General features: G+C 59.1%; 1 protein-coding gene across 8 annotated transcripts in view; it reads right to left on the reverse strand.

Moving 5' to 3' along the window:
• Positions 1–2,375: 2,375 nt before the first annotated feature.
• Positions 2,376–21,610, reverse strand: part of TLE3 (TLE family member 3, transcriptional corepressor) — a 29,149-nt gene continuing 9,914 nt past the window's right edge. For 2 of the 8 annotated variants that reach the window (XM_075100831.1, XM_075100839.1), the window contains 16 exons: positions 20,918–20,980; positions 20,353–20,457; positions 13,501–13,705; positions 12,112–12,128; positions 9,408–9,527; positions 9,103–9,153; positions 8,782–8,937; positions 8,509–8,641; positions 8,026–8,222; positions 7,294–7,370; positions 6,801–7,050; positions 6,385–6,632; positions 5,912–6,059; positions 4,528–4,678; positions 3,997–4,073; positions 2,376–3,752 (listed from right to left, as the gene is read on the reverse strand). In XM_075100831.1, the coding sequence (XP_074956932.1) occupies positions 3,645–3,752; positions 3,997–4,073; positions 4,528–4,678; positions 5,912–6,059; positions 6,385–6,632; positions 6,801–7,050; positions 7,294–7,370; positions 8,026–8,222; positions 8,509–8,641; positions 8,782–8,937; positions 9,103–9,153; positions 9,408–9,527; positions 12,112–12,128; positions 13,501–13,705; positions 20,353–20,457; positions 20,918–20,980 (2,106 nt within the window). In that variant the 3' untranslated portion in view covers positions 2,376–3,644. The remainder of the gene's footprint in view (positions 3,753–3,996; positions 4,074–4,527; positions 4,679–5,911; positions 6,060–6,384; positions 6,633–6,800; positions 7,051–7,293; positions 7,371–8,025; positions 8,223–8,508; positions 8,642–8,781; positions 8,938–9,102; positions 9,154–9,407; positions 9,528–12,111; positions 12,129–13,500; positions 13,706–20,352; positions 20,458–20,917; positions 20,981–21,610) is intronic. The other 6 variants (XM_075100838.1, XM_075100836.1, XM_075100837.1 and 3 more) reach the window with 6 other exon arrangements.

Raw genomic sequence — 21,610 nt, forward strand, 5'->3', positions numbered from 1 at the left:
CCGATTTGCTTGCGGATGTGCGAGGTCCTGGCCTTCACGCCCTGGTGTGTCATGGCAGCATCAGCTGAGGCTGAACTAAAAGCATGTTAAAAGAAAAAAAGCCCTTATGAATATATAACTTAAAAAAAAATTAGTCTGTGGGGCTTGGAATACTTTAATTATAAAAGTACGGGCGTTCGGCGCCTGGCTGATAGAGTAAATGGGAATCGGTGAGACCACGCGTGGCTTTAACACCTCCTCCGTCAGCACTTCCAGAAAGGTTGTGGTCAAACCAAATTAATTGCATAGGGCAACAGTTTGCTGGGAACTGTTGAAAGCAGAAGCTGCAGCGGATCAAGTGCCCGAAGGGGCAGCACCGGGGGCTGCCGGGCCCCACCGAACCCTTCCGCTCCCCTGCGCCGGGCTCTCCGAAATCTTACAACAAAGGAGTTCTTGCAGTTTTTATCTCTTAATGGTCCCCTGTGTAAGCCCCTCATTCCACCCAGCTTAAAATCAGATTTAAATGCACTCATAACCATTTACCGCTGTACATTATCGGGAAACCAAGCAGTTAGAGTGCTGCTCCTGCTTTTTATTTCTCCCTCGCAGCAGGCTCTGTCATGTTCAATACATCACGGGGAAGCCCCCGTAGGACGGTACATATGTCCTAGTTCAAGGAAAGTGCTTTGTCTCTGTCAGGGGCGCCCGAGCCCAGTGGAGGAACGCGGGTGCTGGCGTCCCGAGGTCCCTGAGCCCCGGCGAGCACGTCGCCCGCAGCCACGGGCAGCCCGAGGGCTGGCACCCTGCCTCGGCATCCCCGCGGGGCGCAGGCTCCCCTGCTCCCAGCCTTCTCTGCACCCCCAAGCCCTCGCTGCAGGGGAAACAAAGCAGCTGGGTGATGCTTTTGGGAAGAAAATAAAAAAAAGCAGCGGTGGGGCCCGGGGTGCCCACGGGCTCCTCGCCCTAGGGGAGATGGGGGGACGCCCAAGGAGCCCCAGGCACGGCCAGAGCCGCGGGAAGGGAGAGGAGCCGAGGGCTGGGGGCTGCAGGTCGCTGCTCCCACCAGTCCTGCGCTCGCTTCTTCCTCCAGCCGACCTCCACGGGCAAGGGGGGCCCGGGGCGTCCTGTGCCCCCCAGCCCCGCCGCACAGCAACAACGGCCCCTCGCTCTCTTTGCTTGCTTTTATTAACAACTCAGTGCAGGTTTTCAGAGATCAAATGGTTTATAGACACTTTGCTTTCATTTCAGCTTCATCACATTTACTTTTTATTCTTTTTTCCTTTTTTTTTTCCTTTTTTTTCTCCCTTTTTTACAAAAAACAGTTGTAGTTATTAACAGCTGTACATATTCTGCTACATACTTTGGTGTAAAGTTGAGAAGTCTGACTCAGTAACCCTCTGCCAGCTCCGGTACATGCAGTTCCTTTATTATTTTTTTCTCTTTTTCTTGGAGGAAAACCTTGCAAAACAGTGACCACGCAGGATGCGAGTTGGTAGTGGCTTTACCGCGGGGTGGGGTGGGGGGGAAGGTTTGCCATGGGGGCAGTTCAAAGCCCCCCCCAGCCCTTTCCAAGGCACCCCGCAATCAATGCAAAGCGGGGAGGGGGGGATGCTCCAAGCGCCGCGGGGTGGGACGCTGCGCCCGGGTCTGGGGGCGCAGGGGGACGGGCAGAGCTGCCCCCGCACCCACCCGTGCCGGCCATGGGAAGGCGAACACGAACCCCAAAACACAGGCAGGGCAGTGCTGAACCCCCCAGCAGGCGCCAGCACGGGCTCCGTTGGCACCAGGGGCGTTTTCAGAGTTGTTTTTTCCAAGCCAAACCACCCTTAAAACCACTTTCCCTAAATGCAGTTTTAAAGAGCTTGTTTTTCCCTTCGCTGGGCGATTATCGCCCAAGATCGATCCCGTCGCCTCCCCGGCAGCACGCAGGGAGCACGAACCAGCTGCGCAGGGCAGGCACCCTTTGCCCGGGACATTCCCCTTCCTGTTTCTTTTGAACAGAAAAACGGCAAAAATCTCAAAACCCTCTTATTTTCGACTGGGGGGGCGGGGGAAAGACCCACGCCTTTCCCATGAAATCTCCTTCCGACCCCATCTCGCCTCTCCCCGCCCCAGCGCGGCCGCTCGGAGGGACGCGACGCCGACCACGCGCCCCAGAACAGCCGGGTACCCGTCGCCTCCGCTTCATCCTCCTCTCCGCTGTCTGTACTATGCACATCTAAACCAGGCAGTTCTCACCTGAACCCTAAGCCTTTAGGTTGGTTTTTTTTTTTTTTTTGACCAGATTAAAATCAAAAAATTAAAAAATAATCCATAAAAATGCAGTATAAAAATTCTCTTCCATATGCTACAATACAGGGTGAGCGCTTCTGCTACACAAATACTTTTATTTCCCGTTATGTTTTTTTTTTTTTTTTTTTTTTTAAACCCCTTTAGTACAAAACGCTGAAACGCAGCCTGTGCGGGGAGGGGGTTTGCTTCATCGGAACCTATATACCAGAAGACACGAGACCATATAGCCCACAGGACCCTACCAAAGCCAGCCCCTTCCCCCCACCACACACAAACCCTACTTGTTAGTAAACTTTGCTTTTAAAAAAACTGTATTTTAAAGGTTATCAATTCTAATTCTTTACTTTCATTTGAATACAAAACACATAAGTTGCTATTATCTTTCGTGGCTCCCTGAGCTGAATTTACTATGCTTTCTTTGAAATCACTCCTCATTGCTTCTGTCCGAAGACCAAGAAGGGCTTGCGCAGACGATCCCGCAGCATGGGCTTCCCCTTTTCTTCAAACATACGAGCACAAAAAAAAAAAAAAAACAAAACAAAAACAAAAAAAAAAAAAACAAAACAAAAAAAAAGAAAATCCATATATAAAAAAAAGGTGATTGTGTTGCTGATGTCCCGTCAGTAGCTGAGGATCCGACCGAGTCCCCCGCGGTCCCAGCAGCGTCCCACCATCACTAACACACCGAACAACGCACGGGTACGACAGTAGGAACAACTTTCACCAGTGGACATCTTTGCTCAGCCTGGTTACGCGCTGCACGGCAAAGGCGCGTCCCCACGGACGCTTCGGGGAGGGGGAGGAAAAAAAAAATAAAAAATAAAAATTGCCACCACCAAAACCATCAGTGGAATACAATTACAGCAGACGAAAAATACACAACTAGTGTACCGGGAGGGGTCCCCCACCCTTCCAATGCTATTTACTAGTCCATTATTTACATTTTTCACAAGTCTTATGCAGGATGCACAAAAAAAAAAAAAGTCACAATAAAAAATAAGTCCTTTATAGTGCCACCAAAGCGCAGACGGAAAGAACCAGAAAACCAGGAAAAAAAAAAAAAAAAAAAAAGGTCGTTTTGTTGGTTTTTTTTTCAAAATAAAACCCAAAACCCTAAAACCAACCAAAAAAAAAAAAAAAAAATTCATTTAGGGCTTCAATGTGTGCCATATTTGCAGACCTCCAAATAAATCCGTGTGTATTGTACGCCGGGCCCTCGAGGCAGAGCCGCGCCGGAGCGTGCCGGTCCGTGGCCGAGCCCCGGGGGCCGCCCCGCGGCAGCCCCCCCCGAGCCCCCGGCCGCTCCTCGGCGGCCACCCGAGTCCTGCCACCGCCGGTGCCGGGAGTTGCCAGCCCTGCTATAAAATCCGGGGTTAGTAGATGACCTCGTAGACTGTGGCCTTCTTGTCACCAGAGCCCGTGACGATGTACTTGTCATCCGCTGAAATGTCACAACTTAAGACGGACGAGGATTCCTTGGACTGGAAAAAGGGGAGGGGGGGAGAAAAGACAAACCATCAGTTTGGTTTCCCGACGAGGCAGCCGCGTTGCGCCGAGCGGCATCCACGCCGGTGGCACCACCCCACCCTGCACGCTGGGTAGCGCGATCTGGCCACCCCAACAAGGATTTTCCCCCCTCCCCAGGGCTGGCAGCCCCCCATGATGACGCCGAGAGGGGGGTCCAGGCGCTGCCTACCCCCGTGCCCATCCCAAGCAGCCTCCTACCTGGAAGATGCTCGCTCCGTAGGGCGTCCTCCAGGCGTTGAGCAGGTTGTCTTTTCCAGTACTCACAAACCATTTACCTGTGCCCGGGGAAACACGGTGTCAGCAGCCGAAAGCTGCCGCTGGTGACCCCCCCCCCAACCCGCCCCACGGCCAGCCTTCCCCCTGCCCCGGGAGGCTTCTGGCTGTTTACCCTCAGAAATTGGGAGATTTTGGAGAAATTGGAACATCCAGAGGTTCTCCAGAGAGGCTCGCCCCAGCCCCTCCCGACGGGACACATCCCGGCGCTCGCACGCGGGCAAGCGTGCGGCCATGGGCAACCGCGACCGGGTAGAGCAGGAGGATCCTTTCCAGGGATAACCCTCGTGTCTCCACCATCCGTGGGACGGATCCTGCTGGAAGCCTCCGCGCACCCCCGCCCCACCGTGCATCACCCCCTCCTTGACGCGGCGCTCGCGCGCATCCCCAGCTGTCACCGAAGGAGCCAGGGGAGCAGAATTTAGGGCCGGATCCGCTGAATTTAGGGCCGCTTACCGCAGTAGGCAAACTTGAGGGAGAGGACGCAGCTCTCGTGGAGGTGCAGCTGGTACTTGTCGGGTTTCGTGTGGTGCAGCACTTCCACGTTGCTGCTCTCCATGCCCACCGCGAGCCACTCGCCCGTCGGGCAGTACCCCAGTGAGAAGATCTGCAGGGGGACGGAGGGGTGCTCAGGGGGGTGGCTTCGCACCCACCAGCTCTGCCTGCAGCCACCTCCGCGCCCCCGACAACTCCCCATCGGGGAGAGACTCTGATCGCCCGGGCACGAGCCGAGCTGGGGGCGATCCCGCTGACCACTGTAACAACGCGATGCTTCGCCCGCAGCGCTGGCAAGGCCAGCAATTCAGAAGAGAAACAGCCCGACAGACGGGGGATGGATGACGCAGCCTGGTCCTCTTAAATCACCGAGTGGCCCCAGCCGCTGAAACGCGGGCACAGCAAAGCCAGGAGCTGGCTCTTGCCCTGGATGAGGTTGAAACGCAGCCTCTCGCAGGGACAGCACTTCTGTCTTTGGAAGGAAAGCACCTTCCAAGCATCCTCCAGAGGAGGAAAACTCAGCGTGGAAGGCAGCGAGACTAAATAAGCTCTAAGCTGTGGCTACTCATGCGCTGTAAACCACAACGGCACGGCTTCTGGATGCCCAGCGTTAACGCAGCGGGAAGTCCCGACCGCCAGCGCCGCGGGGTCGGCGGCTGGGACGCAGCAGAGACCCCGGCCACGCCGCTGCCCTTCTGCACCCTGATGACGCAACTCCAGCTTCACCAGCCGTACGGCACTGGCGGAGGTTGCTGGCCAGCCCTGGAGAGGTGCAGCAGGATTTGGGAGAGGCACATCCACATGTTTGCAGCAGCCGCATGAGACCTGTGAACGCCGGGGTGGCTCCCGGCCCACGGAGACTGCTGCACTTGCCAAGACGACACGAGGTCCCAGCTTTGCCCCTTTGGACAGGGGCTCTGGGAGGGTCTGCAGGAGGAGGCAGATGCCCGAGTCCTGCAGCTGGGACACCCAGAGCCAGCCTGCAATGCCCACGGGCATCCCTAGGCAAGCACTGCTTTCTTAATGGCAGCCTAGTCTTGCAGCGGATGAAAAAGCAATGGTAAAGAGCTGAAACAAGAGCCAGGGGGGCCCTGCGGCTCTTACTGCCTTGAACACTCTTGGGTTACACTTAAAGCAGCGAGGACAGGCACGCACAGAGCTAACAGGGGCAAGTGCAGGGCACTTTCCCAGCAGAAATTGCCCCCTGCCACAGCCACGCACGGACCAGCTGCCGAGCAGGCTGCCCTGGCTTCCGTGGATGGATAAACCGCTGCACAGGGACTCCAGGAGGAGCTGCACGATGAGGCCAGGACGATCCTCCCTGCCAAGGGCACCCTGCGCTCACCTGGGAGGTAAAGTCGTGCTGCTGGAGCTGCCTCCCTTCCCGCAGGTCCCAGGAGCGCACTGTGTTGTCCAGACCCCCCGTCCACAACTTCGTACCGTCGTGCGAGATATCTATGCAGCTGGCACCGTCTGTGTGGCCTTGGAATTGCCTTCAAACAACAGAGAGTAATGCAGATCAAGGGGAACGCGAGCAAAAAGCGCATAGGTTGCTTCGAGGGAGGTAGCGTTCAGGCTGTGTTTACAGGGCTTCCGTACGCCAAGCACGCCTGGAAATCCATCCAGGGAGCGTCCTTCCCCAGGGCGCCAGCCCAGCCAAGGCCGCTGGGCTCGCTTACAGACAAAACATCACGAGATAGCATTCTTGTCGCCATCCCCCAAGGCCCTCACGCCGAGACACGGCCAGAAAGACCCCGATTTTAGAGAAAAAGCTGCCGCCAGACCTCCCGCCGCGGCCGGGTGCCGAGGCTGGCTCACCTGACGAGCGTCTGGTTGTGCAGGTCCCACACGGCGATGTTGCCGTCGCTGCAGCAGGAGAAGCAGACTTTGGCGTCGGGGCTGATGGCCAGGGCGTAGCAGGCGGGGGCAGAGGAGGTCAGCTCGGCCTTGATGCGGGGTGTGGGGGAAGCCAGGTCCCAGATGGTGAGCGTGCTCGCCTCCCCTCCCACGATCAGCGTGCGGCCGTCGGGGAGGAGTTTGCAGGAGCGAATGTAGTTATCCCTGTTCTGGAGGGAGAAGCGATGTTAGCAGGAGGGTGATGAACGATTCACCGCATTAGAGGCGGGGGAAAGCGGGGGGGGGACAAATCCTTGGGGACCAGGAGCTGTGGCTCGCGCGCTTCAGGGATGCTCCAGCTCCTGGGCACGAGGCAGCGCTGCCCCGAGCCCCCTTACCAGGCAGTCCAGCTGGGAGATGGGGCTCTTGCTGCCCGGCTGGCTGATGTCCCAGATCTTCACGCACCCCTTGCCCCCGGTGTAGACGTGCCTGGTGGGGTTGCTGATGGTGACGGCGCACACCACCTCCCCGTGGCTCAGCGTGTTGATCTGCCGGGCGTGCCGCGGGATGCCGGGACCCGCCAGGGCATCGTGGGGAAAGGGGACCGGCTGCATCTGCCCGTCGGCGCTCACGTGGAAGGAGTAGGCTCTACCGGGGGAGGGCAAACAGGGGGTCAGACCCGGAGGCAGAGGTTTGCTGCAAATCCAGGGTAAGGGGGGGTTGGGTGGGCATTGCAACCTGGCTGCCAGGTCATGCCTTGCTGGGGGCTGGAGGCCACCGCTGCTCTCCAGGGGCTCGGCCGGAGCCAGCCCCGGGTGAAGCCCCACGCTCCTCTCCCTCCCGGGCACCCTCATCCCCACCCAGAGCATAAAAAGACCAAGAGGGGCTTACGGCTTCCCTCCGGGGATGGACGCCAGGCTCGAGGGCAGGCCGGGGGCTCTCATGGGTGGGTGTGGGTCAAAACCAACCTGCCAAGAGACACACACGTGGGTAAGGCCAGGCACAAGCTGGGCACGCGAGCAAACAGCTTCCCGTCGGCGAGCCCGGGCAGGCACGGGGACACTCGGTGGCTCCCTCTTTTCCCTTGCTGCTCAATAGCTAACCATTACTCTTTCCCTGGCGGAAAGGGGGAGGACTGGGGAATTAGCCAAAGGTTTCTGGTCTGCGAGGACCAGCGTGGGACATGCTCACCCTCCCCTCCCTGTGCTGTCCCCAGCGCCCCAGGGACAGGAGCAGCCAAGCCATGCCCAGCACCCAGGCTGCAGAAACCCACATCTCTGCATTAATGGCAGCGTTTTACGTCTTGTTTTACCTGTATTTGGCCTTAAAGCGTACAATTGACTGTTTAGCAAGACTAAGGGGAAGGGGGCTGCACAGCAGGTACTTCCTATGCATGGGGTGGGGAAGGATAAACCCCCAATGAAGTGGCACGTGCACGTCACCCCATGGGGAGGCATCTCCATGCCCAGCACCCTTCACTGGTGGCCGATTCAAAATGCAGCCAGCAAGGAGCCCCAGTCTCACAGCTGACATAGGGAAGCCCCCACCCCCGCACCCCTCTCGACCCTCCCTGCACCCACCACCCCACCGGGAGCGAGAAAAGGAGCTAAAAGTGCTACGTACAGCTCCAAAGCTCACCATTGGCGACCGGCCATAGGCGGCAGCGGCGGCGGCAGCGGCGCTCATCTGCGGGGGGATGTTGTGGAGCCCCGCGTAGGCGCCGGGGCTAGTGAGCGAACCGTTCATCTCGTGGTGCCCCATCATGGCGAAGGGAGCCGCGTAGGAGCCCGCGATGGAGATGGGCGTCCGCAGGGCCGAGGCTGCAGGGGGTTGGGGACACGGTCAGGGGACGGAGCCCACCAGCATCCAGCCCCACTCGTCCCAGGGGAGGAAATGTGATGGCTGGACCTCCCTCCGCACCCCACCTCTGGTGTGGGGACCACCCGTCCCTGTCCTGAGCTGCATTAGGTCCCCAGTAAGCCTCATACCTCCCCCCACCCAAGGTACTGTGCCCCCAACGGAGGGCACAGGCTGAAGCCGTGCTGGGGACAACTGCAGAGAGGGGGCACCGGGGGACCGCAGGGCACCCAGGGGACCGGTACCCACCCAGGGGGTCCATGCCGGTCGGCTTGCTGGGCATCGGCCGCAGCCCCGGGGTGCTGCTCGTCCCCGGGGTCGGAGCGTCATTCCTCGGCGTCGGAGTGTTTGACTTGAGCCCGGGCGTCGACGATTTGTCATTCTGGATGGAGAAAGGATGTCAAAAAGGGATGGGGTTCGACAACCGTCATCTGCAGCCCCTGCTCGGCAAGCCCCCAGACCCAGTGAGCATCCACGGCTGGCGGGACCCCACCCCCCCCCTCGGCAGGACGAAGGACGTACGTGGCCCAGGTCTTTAGTCTTGGAGGAGGGAGTGCTGCTGGAGGAGGCGACTGAGGCCGGGCTGTTTGGCGCGTCCCCCTTCTTCAGCCCGCGGGCTTTGTCTATGCCGTTCTCCGGGGGGGAGTGGGCTGGGCTGACCCGGGGGGTGGCAGGGTCCTGCGAGACAGGAGAAAGCATTGGCACCCCCAGCAGCAGTGGGGGGCTCCCTCCGGCTCCTCTTTCAGGCAGGAATTGGGCCCGTGGCAAGGAGCCACTCACCCCCAAACCCCCACCGTGCTGCAGGGAGAGGAGCGGACCTGCCAAAACGCCCCCACGGCTCACCTCATTGGAGACGTCGACCACCAGGTCATCGCTCTTGTCACCATCGCTGTCCTGAAACACAAAGCGAGTTACATCCCGCAGAGAGCTGCCAAACCCCGGGGTGGGGGGCAGCCCCCCAGGGCGCCGAACCCCGCCAGCAGCAGGACACAGGTCACCCACACCATATTTAGAAAGTTTTACCCAAACCCCGCTTTCTCCCACCCAAAGCCCTGCCCAAACGCGTGCCGCAGACCCCGTGCCTCCTGGCACCGCGTCCCCCCGCGGCTCTCAGCACCCCCTGGCCGCAACCCGTCCCCGCCACTCACATATCGGCTCATGCTGTCCTTCTCCTCTGCTTTCCGCTTCTTGGAGTCGATGCTGTAGTCTGTAGAGCTCCGGTGCTTCTCGCTGGCTCTCAGGCTTTCCGAGGGCGAAACGGAATTATTCTGCAATAACAAGACAAAAGCTTCAAGTTGGAAACAGAAGGAAACGGGAATTCACAAGCAGCAGCTTAGAAGGTGCCACAAACAGCCCTCCAGCCAGCACCGAGCCCGAAATCCAGCCCTGCCCTAGACTGTGAAACCCCAGCAGTGGGGTGAGAGCCCACGGCCCCACCATACTGGGGTGCTGGGGACAGGGTCCAGCCTGGGCTGGAGGATGGCCACGGCTGCCCTGAGCATTGCTTCGAGCCCCGGGGATGCTGCTCCGTTCCAGCAAGGCTGCTCGTGGGCACCCAAGCCTATTTACTGCAACAGCGCGGCAGAAAACAGGGAGGAGATGGTTGTTTAAAAAGGCAAACCCTGGAAGGGAGTGATGTGCAACTGCAGCAGCTCCCAGCAGCCGCTGGGATCCACCAGCAGGTACTGGGCAGTGCAGAGAGGAGAAAAGCTGTGCTCCCCTAAACCAGGCCCATCTCCATCCTCTGCCCCCACGGGGAGCACCAGCCCCGTCTCCATCACCCCCCACAGGGAGCACCAGCCCCATCTCCATCACCCTCCGCCCCCCACGGGGAGCACCAGCCCTGTCTCCATCACCCTCTGCCCCCCATGGGGAGCGCCAGCCACGTCTCCACCCCCCTCCGCCCCCCATGGGGAGCACCAGCCCCGTCTCCATCACCCTCCGCCCCCCACGGGGAGCACCAGCCCTGTCTCCATCACCCTCTGCCCCCCACAGGGAGCACCAGCCATGTCTCCATCACCCTCCACCCCCCAAAGGGAGCACATAGCTTTGCCCCAGCCCTGGGCAGGGGAAAGGCTTTGGACGAGGGCTGGCACCCATGAGAGCCCACAGGTGCTTCCTCCAGCATCAGCAGAGCCGGGGCCTCATCCCCTGCGTCCATTAGGGGAGCAAAGGAGCTGCTTCACCCCGGCTAAGCCACGCCAGCAGCCGAGCTCTGCCGAGCCAAAGGGCATCCAAAAAACGTTTGGAAAATTCCACGTCACCGGGAGCAGCAGAGCTGAGCCCCCCGCGGCGCAGCTCTGCTCAGGGCCGGGGGGGCTTTCTGTGCCCGCAGCAAAGCCCAGGAGATGCTGGCATTCCCAGGAAAACCCCTCACATGCCGGGATTGGGCTGGGAGCAAAAACGGCAGCACAAAACCTCCTCGAGAGCGCTGGAGAAAGCCCGGCCCCGCATCGCCCTGCGGCACGGCCCCGGCCCCGCGCAGATGCCCTTCAATTAGTTTCTCGGAGCGGCAAAGAGAAATTACCATCATTTCATGTCTCGTAGCAGAGCCTGCCACCCCTGCTAAGCAGAAATGTTCCTAAGCCCCTCTGCCCGCCTTTCTTTCCCAGCTGAAAGGGAGAACTAAAGCAGTTCATGTTTCTCCTCAGTACCCAATAAGCAGCTTTGGATAACACCGGGGTCTTTCTTCTCAGGCAGTCATGCTGAAAAACCTCGCAGCTACCAGAGAATCATGTCAAGCATTTAGAGGCATCGATCCATTCAGCCTGCCGCTGGCCCGCCGCCAAGAAACTAAATATTTTTTATTGCGCAGGCAAGGCTAGGAAAATATGAATGACTAACTCTGATTATCGTGCGCATTAAACCTCCACAGGGAATACCTCGTGTTTTTATTTTATAGATCGGGAAGCTTCCCATCTCTGCCAGACCCCTCCCCGGCGAAGGGGCAGGTTAATGATGCCCAATTCCCCGCTCCCCCCTTAAATGGCACTTTCCTTCCCATCCACCCCCGGCTCTCAAAAGGCCCATTTGTGGGCTCGGGGATGGCAGGAAATCGCCGCAAAGCCGCGGCTCAGCCGGGCTTTGTCCTGCCAGCTTTTCCCCGAGACGGCGGCGGCATTGTGCGCCCCAGGGGCGGGGGGCACGGGCTCAGCCCCCTCCATGGGGAGGGCAGCCCCCCTCCAGGCTCCTACCAGCCTCTGCCCACTGGAAAAAAATACATTCGGCACCCTCTCCATCCGCGCTCGGGCACTGCACCCAGCAAAACAAGGACCCAACCCGCTGCTATAGGCGCCAAGATGTCAGGGATGCAAATAAAAAGCAGCCGCGCTGGAGGTGACGGTTGCCCTCCACCACGGTTATTTAGCTGGTTAGTTAACTGCTTGACCTTCCAAGTCCTACTTAACACAGCGTAATAGCCAAACCCATCCCGACAGATTAGATGACCCAAGATAATAGAAGAGCGATCAGGAATAAAATAGCTTTCCTAATCGCCGAAGGATTTTTAGCCGCGCAGACTTGACTGCGCTCATTCACAGGGCTTAGTCAATTGAAACCGAATCTCGAAGCTCTGCGGCAATCAAAAAGATTTAAACCAAATCTCATAACCGGCCCGGAGGAGGCGGCTCCGCTCGCCCTGGCACAGCCGACAGCCCAGCAGCAATTCCAGCCAGGGCGGGTTGGGTTGGTTGGGTTTTTTTTTTGCCTCTTGCCTTTTTTTTCATTAAATAGGACCTGTGCAAAAGACATCCCTGGTGCTCACACCCACGAGCCTGCTTTTTAGAACAATAGATAAAACAAAAACACGCCATCACCAGAAACTGAGGAAAAAAGGAGGTTAATGGGACTTACTGCACTTGAGTCTCGCTCTTTTAGAAGAGGATGGTGTCAGAGGCGAGGTCACAGCCAAAATAAAGAGACAGAGAAATAAAGCAAGTTAGAATAAGTCTTAAAACAACAACAAAAAAAAAAGATCTAGAAGCTCCTCACTGCACGGCCTCCTGCCTCAACTCAAAACCTATCTGGGCTCCCTTCAGCTTTGCTTTAAAATCCATACCCCTTGTTCATCCAGCTCCCGCTGCCTCCTCCCCCTTTTCTTTTTGACAACGTGATTTATTTGGCCAAGCGCACGGAGGAAAGGGGAAAAGCCCTGAAACGCAAGAGGAACGGCATCGGCCCGAGGCTGCTGTACCCAAAGTCATCAACCCAGGAGAAGGTCCCGACCGACCGCCTCTGCGGCCCCATCAGCGGGATGCGGTTTGGCCGTTCATTTGTACAGAAACTGCCCCGTCTTCCCCCGGATCTCCTGGTAATTTGACTCCGTGCAGAAAAATGAACGTAACTGGATAATTGCTACCAAGAGGTTTTTTTTTTTTCCTCACTGGCTTCCACGGGGAGGAAAAAAACACCCCAAATCCACCGGCAGAAGAGGCCAACAGCTTCGTGAGGCTGTCGGGCAAGTGCCCTGCAGACGGCCGTATTACGGGGAAGATCTCCGATCTCTGTGTGTTAAACGGGCAGGGGGACTTGCGAGGAAACGCTTCAATCCTGTCGGTTTGCAACGCAACTTATGCATCATTTTTCCTTCTAAGGAGATTATCTTATCGTTAATAATAAGAAAAAACAAGTTTTCTAGTGAGTATTGCTTGTTTCCAGACCACTGAAAGTCTCCGACAGTGATGGAGGAGGAGGAAGGCTGCTTCACCATTAAGGCTTGGCTCAACGAGGAGAGGATTTGCAGGAAGACTCCATCAAAGCCCGCAAGGACTCAAACCCGTGCGCCAACTCGGGGGGCACACGAGCAACTCAACCTGACAGAGGTCGTCCCGCCCGGGTCATTTCTTGGGGCTATTTGCATTCCCTGCCCTAAATGAGCAACGAAAGGAGCAGTCTGGAGGCAGGTCCCCTCCTCCCCCACCACCTCAAAAACCCCAGCATCCCTGGGCTGCTCCCAAGGAGCATTTTGACCTCAGTGAACAAGAAAAGCAGGGAAAGCTTTGGGATCGCCTGGAAGCTGCCACTGGGAATTGCTGCAGCGGCACCAGGCTGAGCTAAGGGACTCAAGCATCGTTATGGGGAAGCCACATCCGTAAAAACAGAAGCCTGTCCCCTGAAGCCCACTCCCCCGAGGGATGGGGTGGTGGGAGCCGAGCCACGCCTGGACCAGGGCACTTCTAGCACCGCAGGACGCAGCGACGAGCAGCCCCCAGGGACAGCATCGACGCAGCCCCTCGCTCTCACCTCTGTGGTCCAGGTCGTGATGGTTTTTCTCATCCTTGACGGCGAGGTGTGCCTGGCTCCCCAGGGCGCCGAGAGCCAGCAGCCCCGAGCTGCTGCCGGTGACGGGGGGGATGCCCGGCGGCTGGAGGCCCGAGGGGTGCGGCGGCAGCTGGACCGGGGGCCCGTGGGCGGCGTGGGAGAGGTGCTGAGCCTGGAGCTGCTGCTGCTGCAATGAAACCAACCAGTGAGCCGGGGAGGGGGCAGCGGGACCTGGAGGGGTGGGGAGGGTTTCGAGGCATCAAGTGGTGCTGCGGAGGGGCATGCCCGGCGTCACGCTGGGGGGGCAGCGAGGCGATGCCCCGGGGAGCTGCCCCGCTCGGCTGCCTGGAAGGAGAAGCCCCATTAGCAGGGGTGGGAGGGGACAGAGTGGGGTGCCCCGGGGCTGCTCCCCCACCACAGCCGCCCAGACACGGCCGGGTGGCAGGAGCGCAGCGTGGGACCCGCACCCCGGGCCAGGCTGCGGGAGTCGTCTTTAATTCAAGGCAATTCACATCATCGCTGCAGACTTGGCTGGTTTTCCTTTTCGGTAGACGTTAAGTACAAAAAAATAAAGAAATACCACCCAGGATGCAGAAAGCAGATCTGGCTGGAGCACCAGCTGCTAAACCAGAGAAAGAAAACTCGAGCATCCAGAATCCTTGCAGGCCACCTCAGAAAGGAAAAGTTTTGCTTATTTTCTGAGGACTGACTTTAAGGCACCTGATGGTGGGAAGAAAAACAGCCCGCACGGTGCCTACGCCCCATCCTGCCACCCTGCTGCTCCTGTCCCGCTCCGACGGCGGCCCAGCACCCCCTGCACTGGGGCTGGCTGAACTGTGGGTGCACCCTCTCCCCCAGCCGTGGGGCCGGGCACCAGCGCCCGCAGCCCCAGCACACGCCAAGCGGCTGCAGCCTGGCGAGGACGGGGCATGGCCCCCCCCCAGCCGCTCCTTGCTTCCCCAGGGGGCCTTAGGGAGCTGCGAGCCCCGGCCACCCCAGCACGCACACATCCAGCCGTGGGAATTGCCTGCTCGTTTTTAGGTGGAAAAAGCTGACAGCTTTGGGGAGAGACAGGGGAAAAAACAAACGCATCCCCTGCGTTTCTATTTCAAATACAAACTTGAAAAAACAAGCTGAAATCCAAATTGCCATGAGTCAACAGTCTGCCCTCAGGGGTGTCACGTCCAAGAGCCCCAGGCCGCCACTCCTGCGGCTCCTCCGCCCCAAGGAGAGCTGCGATGTAGCCAGGAGGGTCTCGGACCTGGCCTTCACATTCCCAACGCTCCCGCCTGCACCCACAGCCACCTCGAGCAGCACCCAAGGAGATGCTGGTGAATGTTGCGTTTGAGCAACTGACCTCTAGCGGGGGTCACAGGCTGGGGTGGGGGGGACAGCGAGCTGCAGCAGAGCCCCCCCCGCCTCCCCCGGGTCCCCGTGACCAGCTCAGATCAGGTTTGCTCCCTCCCCGGTGCCGCCAAGAAGCGGTCACCAGAGCGGGTGGCTTCCTGGCAAGCCGGGCTGCGTGCGGAGGAGGGTCCTGCGGCACGGTGAGCGGGTGCATCACCAGCCCGTGCCCCGGCACCCCAAGGGGCACGGACAGAAAGCAGATGAGGGCCCTTCCTGCAAGGCTCAAAGGGGCTCAGTCCCAGCCCTGCACCACGACAGCCAGGGAGGAAGGGGCTCCCGCCGTGCCATCACAGCGCGGCTCAGCTCAAACCACAGCAGGAATACACCAAAAACGGGGGACCCTACATTTCCAACGCTTCCATCAAGGAAATCTCCAGCACATCTGCCCCAGTGCTGCAAGGGGATGCACCCAGGTGCCCCCAAACCCGGCTCACGCTCTGCAGCGCTGGGGTGACACCCAGCACAGCCCCACGGGGCAGCACCAGTCGCTGCGACACAGCTCACAAAACACACTGGGAAAGCAGGAGAAGCGGGTTTAACCTCCGAGGTCCTACACTCTTGCTTTGCACAGGGCACAGCTCGACCCCGCCGCGCACGGGAGGGCCCCCTCCAGCCTGCACGAGCCGGCAGCCCCCCACGAGCCGGCGGTGCAGCGGGCGGCACGGCTGCAAAGCCATGCGCGCAGACCCACGGACAGCCCCCAGCGAGGCCGCGGGCAGGGGCACCCTGCACCCACCTTGGTGCACCCTGCAACCACCCCGCCGGCCCCCACAGCCCGGCTGCAGGAGCCAGGATGCAGCTTTTCAGAAAAAACCCCGCACTGAGGCTACGTCTTCAGGGGAAGCACCAGTTCCACCCACCCCCCAACTAAAGGACTTATTTTAGGGGGTAGCAGGAAGGGGTGACTTGCTGTCACATGCTGACGGGCACAGCGGGAACCGAGCAGCCTCTTGCTGCCCGGGGCCGAGCTGGGTGCAGGGAAAGCGGGTGGGCGACCCACACCTGCCAGGCGCTGGTTTCTAAGCCATGTGCGAGGGGAGAGGGAAATCCCCACTCAGGATGCAACCCGGAGCCAGATCTGAAAGGCAGTAGCTGCAGTTTCAGGCAGAGAAGATGCATTATCTTAAAACATAGCTTCTTCCGGGCAGCGCAGAGGTCTCAGCTGTGGCAGAAGCCAAATCGGGAAGGCAATTAGGCCTCTGCAGCCGTTATAGGAAAAGCATAAATCATTGTGTCCTCCAAAACAGGAGCTTTTGGCTTCTGCTGGGCCGCTCCATGCACGGGGCAGAGTGGGGGGAGCATCCCCAAAGCAGCGCGCGCAAGGCAGCAGCGCAAGGACAGCTTGCTGGCAGGGCGAGGGGAGCACCACGGCTCACGAGGGGGGTCCCCAGCCCCAGGGGCTCTGCCAGATGGTGCCAGCACCGTGCCGGCATGTCCCTCGACAGCACGGAGCGCGGCCCCTGCCTCCTCTCCATGCACACATACTGAGATCGAGATCAATCCCTCGTGACACCAAAGCAAGAGGAACCGAGCCTCGGCTCTTGCTGAAATCAATAAGGCTCTTTACAGTCCCAGTCTCACGTGATTTCCACCCATTTAAGTGAGAGGCAGGGCTGGCCATTATACCGGAGCATCACCCTGGAGAATGGCCCCGATGGTTTTCCAGCACGGTACGCTCCTCTCCCACAAGCCTTGCAGCGGCGCCCACCCCGTGGGGCTGGGATGCGCAGAGACCCCATGCTTTATCCTCAGCAATCTCCGATTTCCACGGTGGGCAGAAACATCTGCAGTGCATAACACTCCTCCCAGGAGCTTTCCACCCCGGGGCGACAACCCCGGGCAGCAGCAGGAGCCCCGGAGAAGGGTCACAGTCTCACGGGCACCCTGGGTCCGTGCAGCAACACTCCAGCCCAGCGATGCTGACGGGGGTCACAGCCTCGGCACGGCCCCCAGAGGCAACGTAGCTCCACCACGAGCAACTGCAGCAGCACCCAGTCGGGGCAGAGCGGGGAAGGCAGGAAGAATCACCACCCTGAGCCTTGCCCTCCAGCAGAGCAGAAAACTGCTGATTTCTTCCTTTTTTTTTTTTTCCCTTTTTTTTTTTTTTTTAAGCTGCCAGCAAATACATCCATCCAGCTCGGTGAGCTGCGTGGGACCGGCCCCACAGGGCCTGAGCCGCCCTGCTCCAGCGCAGGGGAGTGGAAATGAATGTCAAGACAGAACATCCCACTGTGGCCTGAGATAACATTTAAAGATGGTTTCCTCCACTTTGGCAGGCAGGAACCGGTGAGCAGAATCCATCTGGAAAGCCTCCTGGCTTAGCAGCTCCGGATTGAAGCCTCATCCCTCCATCCGGCGTCATGGCTGGGCTGCCCAAGCTCCACGAGGTAGCAAAGATCACATCTCAGGGCTGCAGACCTCCATCGCGGCACCGCTGGAAGCAGCCGTGCCCCGGCCAGGTCACTCCCGTGGCAAGGAGAGGATGATGAGCCGCGAGCCCAGCACACAGCCCCGCAGGGGTGCTGGAGGATCCCCAGGCTCTGCTCGCAGCTCCCCGCGGCCATCTCTGCCATCCTTCCCGGCTGCATCGCTCCGCTGCGTTCGTGCGTGTCGGCCCAGGGAGCGGCCGATGCACGTCCCTCCTGCACAGCGCTCGGGAATCGCATCCTGGAGACTCCACCGAGGGGGATAAAACCCATCTGGGACACTCCACGGCGCAGCAGAGCTCAGCAATGCTGCTTGCTCAGTGCCTTCTCTGCTGAAAAGCCCACCTCCCCTCCCCTTTATTCCCTTCTCTGAAAAAAAGGTTTGTTTTAAAAACCACATCTTGCAGGGGGTTGCGGCAAACAGCCCCAGGAAGGGCTCTTCAGCCACGTTCGCCACCCAAAGATACACACCCCTGCGCCCAGAGCCAGCCACCTCGGGTGGGTGCCCACACCCCGGCCGGCAGCAGGGACAAGACTGGGTGGCTCAATCACAGCCCTGCCCGACAAAGCCGTGCATACAGTGGGGTACATGCGGGGGGACTTGGGGCAGCCTTCTGGGGCCAGGGACCCTCCCGACACCTCCCCAGGGCACCCACGGTGAAGGGCAAGCCCAGACCCGCTCAGGATGCTGCAGTTCAGCTTCTCATCTGCTGGCATGACCCCAGACTGGACCGACGTCCCCGCAGAGCCCAGGACACCAGCAAGGGGCTGCGGAGAAAGGCGCCGCAAAGCCAGGCCCAGGTGACGGCAGGGACATGGGCATCGCCCAGCCCCCGGGTCTGGGCCAGGCAAGAGCTGGTGGAGATGCACAGACACAGAGATGTTTCCCTTCTGGGGTCCCTTGGCATGTGCCAGACAAATATGGTTAAGATATGAAGGAGGTTACAATTTATGAGGAAGCCTGGCAAGGAATATCTTGTATGTAGAGTGTTTTTAATTGGATTATGTACATCATGCTTCATGCCTTTGTTAACCGATTTAATGGTTCACCACTTAAGTTCACCACTTGCGTTAAATTTAGTAAAGTAGTCTAATAATTTCCAGAGCTATAACCAAATCAAGGGCTCAATTTCACAGAAGCCTGAAGCAGAGGAACTGTGAGACAATGGCCTAGATGCATAAAATTAACAGTTCTTGACCTCAAAAGGGGCAAAAAAAAAAAAAAAGGTTTTAATGATTTGGTGTGGGTTTTTTTTCTTCAGTGTGTCAATTTTGTTTGCAGCACCTGCACCAAGGTGCTGGTGCGGTTTATAAATAGAGTTGCCTTCTCTTGCCCCAAGGCACGGCAGGGGAGAGCGGAGCCGCCTGTCCCCCCCGCGTCGGTGGCGTGTCCCCGTGGGACACGGGGTGCAGGGGCGCGGGTCCGTGCACGCCCCAGCGTGCTGCCCTCCTCTGCTCGAGGGGAGCGGACACACACAAGCCATCTGCCCCACATGAGCAACCCTACAACAACAAACCCCTGCGCACGCACAGAGGGGAAAAATTCTGTTTGCTGGAAAAAAAAACACCCAAACCCCTCTCGGTTTCGCGTCTCGGGGGGGCACCGGCGCAGGTGCAGCAGCCACCAAGCAGCAGGGAGCCGTGACCCAGAACGGCTCCGCATCTGCCCGGAGCGGGCGGCACGTCTCAGACACGCTCTGCCCTTCCTCTTCAAGCCATCGGAGCACATGGCATCGCTCGCCCCGCTCCTGCCAGCCCACGTCCCCCCTCCCCTCGGACAAGGCACCGCGGGGGGAGATGCTCCCCGCTGCCCGTCCTACCCCAGCGCTCGCCCGGATCAGCTCCGGGCTCTCCTGGCAGCTTCCAGGAGCTCCTGCCTCCTGGAAGTTCGTCAGGCAAAGCGATTAGATGGCTGGCTGCTTAATCACAGGACGACACTCGCTCTGATCCGAGGAAGCAATTACCTTGAAAATGGGGGTCACGGGCCCCACTCATTTACCTTAATTGAATTCCAATATCTGCCTCTAGCTGCCTGGGCTCCTGGCTGCGACTTTGAGCTGCTCTAAGCCGAGCATCTCCCTCGCTTGCTGCCTCTGCCACCGGTTCCCACCTCCCAGCCCGCTGGGAAGGTGCGAGGGCCAGGCAGGAGGCCAGGCAGCTGCGCGGTGCTGCCTGCCACCCCAGCACCGACCCAACGAGACACGCTTCCCACGCCCCACCATAAGGGATCTGGCTGCAGCCGAGGTTTTCCTCGGCCCCAAGGGCTGCAGGAGCCCGGAGCACATTTCAATGCTTAGCGCTACCCATAAAAACCAGAAAAATGCATAAAAAAGCAAAGGGAATCCTAAAGAGCCTTGTAGCTTAAGAAAAAAGTGTGAATAAAAAGAGTTTAAAAAAAAAATCAGTATTTTTTGGAAAACAAACAGCGAAACCCAGAGGAGCTCTGGAGCCACCTCTCAGGACACTGGCAGGGGACGCTGACGTCCCAGGGTTAAGGGAGCTCCAACAGAGAGCAGGTTTGCTGCAGGACTGAGATTCTTACATCAATTAAAGAGAGAATAAAAATTGTTAGTCTTAAAAACCACCTGAGATCTGTGAGAGAGAGCCCGGTAAGACAGGAGCGGGTAAGTCAATGCATGGAACAACAACTCCGTCAAGTTTACAGCACATTTCACATCAACAGCACACGCAGAGACATGCCTGGGCTCAGGGGGCTCCGGGAGGGCTGCCGGGCACCCAGCCCCACTCCCCAATCTTACAGAGAACATCAAATTTGGCCGGCGGAGGCCCCCGGTGCTGCATTAGCGCCCGGGGAGGGGGACTGGGCTGCCACCCCCCGTCTCGCTCAATGCCAGATTGGGGGAGTTTTGGTGCTTTGGCGGGGGGGGGGGGGGGGCTGCGGGGCAACCGGGGTGCTGCGAGCCGCCCTTCTTTAACCCCGCCTGAGCGCAGGATTGCCTCTGGTTATGGTAAATGATAGGAATAAAAGGGGTATACACACGGTGAGAGGCAGATTGGGAAGTCCACGTACCCCGATGATAGCATTCAACTCCGTCATTGTCACTTGCTTGGCACGCTCAACAGCCTGAGCGACTTGCTGTTGGTGCTGCGGGGACAGAGGTGCACGGCTGGGTCAGAGGCGGGCACGGGGGGCACCGGGCCGAGGCATGACCCCCCAACAGACCCATGCAGCAGCTGGTCACCCCCTTTTTTTGTCTGTGTTTTGCTCATGAGAGCAGCAACACCCAGCTCCACCGACCGTGGGGTGCAGGGGGAGCCGGAGCAGCTCCCCCGCAGCATTTTCTGCTCCAGGGGCTTGGCACAGACCCCCGTGGCCGAGCAAAGACCCTCGTGGGGTCTGGCTCTCCCCCACTCCGAGGGGTTTGCAATGCCCACGTGGGATCTGAGCCCCGTTTCTCACGGGGCACCCCAGAGCAGTCACATACCCCCAAACCATAAGTTTGTTGGTCCTCATGGGACCCCCCGAGGGGCACAATGCTGCCTTCCTGGGGAAACCCCCCCGGGAGAAGCAGCATCCACCATCCGGGGTGTGAAAAGATCCTTACCTCTTGTGACAGAAAAGGCATGATCTGGGCTAAAATTGTATTCAGTCTTTTAGCAATTTCTGTCTGAAAAAAGGGAAGAAGAAAAAGCAACAGTTAGTAGCGAGCAGCCTCCCGCAGACTGCACGAGGCTTCCCAGCAGCCACGCTGTGCATCCCCTTCCCTGCATCCCCTCCCGTGCATCCCCCTCCCCGTCCCCTCCAGGCTGCGCAAGAGGAAGCGGTGACTCCCAAAAGAGGCACCAAAAGCACCTTTGTGTGCACTCCGCGCTCGCCAGCGCAGGGACGTGGCCCCGCTCACCACACTCTCGGGTCACTTTGGTCCCCTTCCATCACGGGACTGAGTGTCACGGACCAGCCCCGGCAGCTTTGCGCTAGCCTGGACTTCCCTGGCTTCAGGAAAACATAGCTGGGTACTAGCACAGCTCCCCGTCCTCAGAGCAGCCGCTGCGCTCCAAAAAGAGGCCGGATCACATAAAATCAGTTTTACGCACCCAGCCGGGATCACGCGTGGGGAAAGCCCCCCACCACTGCTTTCCGCCCCCGGCACGTATCTGCGGGCACTAAGTTTCTTCAGAAGCAGCCTCCGCAAACACGCACCGCTCCGTGGTCGAGGTCTTTCCCCACCCCACACTGAAGCTGTTTCGGGTTCCTTTTGCCATCCTCACACCACACTCGGGGAAATTTAACCCGTAAC

The sequence above is a fragment of the Phalacrocorax aristotelis genome, chromosome 7 (assembly GCF_949628215.1).
Source record: "Phalacrocorax aristotelis chromosome 7, bGulAri2.1, whole genome shotgun sequence".
NCBI lineage: Eukaryota > Metazoa > Chordata > Aves > Suliformes > Phalacrocoracidae > Phalacrocorax > Phalacrocorax aristotelis.